The sequence below is a fragment of the Sinocyclocheilus anshuiensis genome, unplaced genomic scaffold (genome assembly GCF_001515605.1).
Source record: "Sinocyclocheilus anshuiensis isolate Anshui unplaced genomic scaffold, SAMN03320099.WGS_v1.1 scaffold1127, whole genome shotgun sequence".
NCBI lineage: Eukaryota > Metazoa > Chordata > Actinopteri > Cypriniformes > Cyprinidae > Sinocyclocheilus > Sinocyclocheilus anshuiensis.
In genome coordinates this window covers 1,171,167-1,175,334 of record NW_015546115.1, presented here as the reverse complement: position 1 = coordinate 1,175,334, position 4,168 = coordinate 1,171,167, and the positions used below count along the sequence as shown (strand labels likewise).

General features: G+C 34.1%; 1 protein-coding gene across 2 annotated transcripts in view; it reads right to left on the bottom strand.

Annotated features, from left to right (window-relative positions):
* Positions 1-3,334: 3,334 nt before the first annotated feature.
* Positions 3,335-4,168, bottom strand: part of LOC107700825 (ELMO domain-containing protein 2-like) — a 5,344-nt gene continuing 4,510 nt past the window's right edge. For both annotated transcript variants that reach the window (XM_016502638.1, XM_016502639.1), the window contains exons 5-6: positions 3,550-3,679; positions 3,335-3,472 (exon numbers count right to left, since the gene is read on the bottom strand). In XM_016502638.1, coding sequence (XP_016358124.1) covers positions 3,335-3,472; positions 3,550-3,679 — 268 coding nt within the window. The remainder of the gene's footprint in view (positions 3,473-3,549; positions 3,680-4,168) is intronic.

Below are 4,168 nucleotides of genomic sequence, written 5' to 3'. Positions count from 1 at the left end.
CGTTCCATCTTTCCTGCGGCTGGGCTCCTGGAACGTGGTGATGTTCGTGTCGTTCGAGCAGCTCAAGCGGGCCATGATGATGTCCAGGAGCAGAATCGAGGCCACCACCTAGATCTTCACCTCAGACCGAAATCCTTTCAAACATGCAGACTCACACGAGCGGCTGTTTCAGACTCCTCTGACCAGACGAGAACCGGAGCGGCTTCCAGTTTCACACTTCCGCTTCGGAAGTTCAACAGGCAACAGAACGGGATGCATCAGTGAGAATCATGACTGTCATCCTTTCTCCTTCACTATAAAGAAAGGCTGCTCATACAACGCACAAATTCAAATGAGAGGATCTTCGGGCTCCTGGAACGTGGTGATGTTCGTGTCGTTCGAGCAGCTCAAGCGGGCCATGATGATGTCCAGGAGCAGAATCGAGGCCACCACCTAGATCTTCACCTCAGACCGAAATCCTTTCAAACATGCAGACTCACACGAGCGGCTGTTTCAGACTCCTCTGACCAGACGAGAACCGGAGCGTCTTCCAGTTTCACACTTCCGCTTCGGAAGTTCAACAGGCAACAGAACGGGGTGCATCAGTGAGAATCATGACTGTCATCCTTTCTCCTTCACTATAAAGAAAGGCTGCTCATAAAACGCACAAATTCAAATGAGAGGATCTTCTGAACCCCCTTGATGTCTTAATGTACATAATGTTTATGTAATATTTATATTTCCTCGTTTTTTTAAGCAATTAGTGCTTTGTTTAAAGCAGCTATTTACCTTAAAGTCTATTTAACCCTGAATATCCATCACATAACCCTGGAATGACCTAGAAAGTGAGATTGCCTCATAACTGGAAACTTATAAAGATAAGCACACATGCTTCAATAAAACACCTTTATACTACTTTTGGATGTCTTTGTGGTGACTTAGGTTGTGTACTTTGTGAAATGAGCATGATATGCATCTCTCTAATAATAATAATAAAAAATTAAGTAAAAAAACAAACAATTTACTTAAATATTTAAGGTATCATGCATTAATCATTAAAAAACTACAAACCTAATTTTGTGACATGCAGCTTTATAACGTTTAAACAGCATTTTGCTTATGCATGCCGATTTTATGACTATATTACATTGTGGTAGTTATGTGAAATTTTATTCAAAAACATATGCATCATAAAAATCTTTACAGTTTACTGATGCAAATATAAATTTAAGAACAAATTATTCGATATTTAAATGTTTAGGGTATGATGCATTAATCACAATGTTCTTTAAAAAAAATTTTAAACAAAATTTTATAGACCTTGTTTTTGAGACATGCAACATTTTAATTTTTAAACAGCATTTTGCTTATGCACACAGATTTTATGACCATATTACGTTTTTTATGTGAAATAACATTGATTTTGAAATGCAGGTGCAGCTCACTTCAAAAACTCTTTAAATGATCATGATAGAAATGTAAATTTGAGGAAAAAGTTCAAATGATTTCCTTAAAATATTTAAATATTTATGGAATCATGCATTAGACAGGTTACTATGCATGCAGATTTTATGATCATAGTTGTCTAAGAACTACAAGGAATATATATTTTTAAAAATTCACAGAATTAATTCAAATTAAATAGTAATGGCAAAAAGGTGACAAAATTATTAAAAGTAGTGACCAATTATAAGACGGAAAACATGTGCATGCATTTGGACCTAAAATCTGAAAACATGGAATGCATTCATTTAATTTAATTACCCACTCAAAAATGTAACTTTATTGCCAAACCTCTAATGAAAAGATTCAAATATTGCATTTGAATATTCAGTCACTAATTTTATTCTTCAACATTAGGTAAGAATCCAACTCTATAAAATGAATCGGGTCATCAGGAATAAAAAGTTACATCTTCAAAACCAAACAGCGTTTCTATATAAGACAACGACACAGTGTCACATCGATGTTTGTGCATACAAATGCTGTACTTTGGAACTGAGTTGCGGTCTGAATAACAATATTCACAAAACAGATTAGTTATTAAATACTCGTTATAGGCCACATCAAAGAATTGTGCAGACGATGACGGGTGCGGGGTTTAATACAACTTAAACACACTTTAACATGCAAAGAGGTTGAATCATCTGCATACAGAAGAATAAACAACATCTTTCGAACATAAACGTCATCTTCCTGAGATGAGTAAACATGAGAAGCAGGAGTCACGTGACCGCGACCAAAATGCTCAAGTGTGAAGGGAATCCCAATCTGTTCATTGGAGAGTTAAAAACATCACTTTGAAAGTATTATTAATAATACTTAACAGTGCAAGTCTTTTCCCTGACCAGGTCAATGTAGCTAAACAACCAGCTATGTACTCTTGATGTACAGTTTATACAGCTGTTTAATTATTAATATTCAAATAAAGTTTCATGCACGTTGTACATGTACTAAAAACTATCATGAAGTCAATGGAAAAAGAAAAGCAAATCAACTGTCGTGGCTTCCTTTTGTCTGTGCAATGATGCTGGAATGTTGGAATCACTTCTCTTGGTCCACGGTCATGATGAGCGTGACCTCAGGCATCTGAAGCTGACCTTTGACCTTGTCGTGGAACTTCTCCCTGTAGCGATTGAACTCCATGATGCTCTCCGGCTCCTCTTCCAACCAGAACTTATCAAACTCATACGCCAGGTAACCTGCCAACAGGAAACAGTAGAAACACATGACATGAAAAAAAAAAAAGATGACTTTTTACATAAAAAAAACGTAAGCCTATTTTGGGAACTTGAATGCAATATATACTGTAATATGCTGCAAAATAAATAAAGATACAAAAAAAAACATTTGTTTAAATCAGCACAAGTTCAGTATAACAAACACTAGTTTGCTGCCATAAGATAAATACATACTAAAAATATGTTTTCCAAATTTTATACTTTCAAATATATTATTATTATATAAACATTAATTTCAATAATAAATAAGAACAAATGAATAATATAATAAAACAATTCATACAAAATATTTTAATATATTTGATATTTAATACGAATTATTATTAATAAAAAAACAGGGGCAAAAATCAGCACTGTCCTAAAATGTGGCTTTATTTTCCTTAATCAAAATGTGATTTTTATTTATTTCGGAATTGAATATGATCGAACCATGATCTTCACAGGTTTTGTGAGACTCATTGCTCTTTATACGTATTTCTCATTTTATATATATATATATATATATATATTTGTGCTGTCAAAAAATGAATCGCGATTAATCGAATCCAAAATAAAGGTTAAACACATCAGGGAAGCAATGAAACGTCATCTTCTCATAAGCAGAGAAGCTGCACTTACAGGAGGTTTGTGAGGCCCAGCATCCCCATCCCTCTGAAATCAGTCTTGGGATCGTCGCCCTGGAAACCAATGTTTCCCCACTGCTTAGTGATCCTCGATTCCAGCTTCACTGACGGCATTAACAGATCCCACAACTGACAGAAAACAAACAGAACTGAGAACCTCTGAAGCTCAATCATCTTAAAACGATCCTAAAAATTAGATAAATCACCTTCAGAAGCATGTTCTCATGTTCTTTATTTTCGGAGTCAAACACCTGTTTTCTTACTTCCTCGACCGCCTCGAACAGCTCGTTATATGCGTTGATTTGTAACAAACACTGACGGAGATTCAACTTAAACCTGTAAGAGAGATTTCTGCATGTAAAACTGCAGTCGGACCTTGATAATATCCACAACATGCACAAATCTTGAATACATGCTAAAAATAAAACAATAATCAACCTTGAAAATAAAAACTGTGAAGCAATTAGACAAGTTTCTTGAGTAGCAAGTAGAAACAGTAGTAAAAAATGTGTTAGGGTTAGTTTAAGTTGATTTAATAATTCACTATTAGCATTAATGTTCATTCAAGTACTAATGTATTTATTTTAGTGCGGGGCAACGATTAATCGCATCCAAAATAAAAGTTTTTGTTTACATAATATATGCGTGTGTACTGTTTATATTTATTATGTATATATAAAGACACACACACATACATCATATATTTAGAAAATATTTACATGTATATATTTATATTATATATAAATATATTTAATATATAAGCATAACATTTTTCTTAAATATATACATGCATGTGTGTGTATTTATATATACATAATAAATATA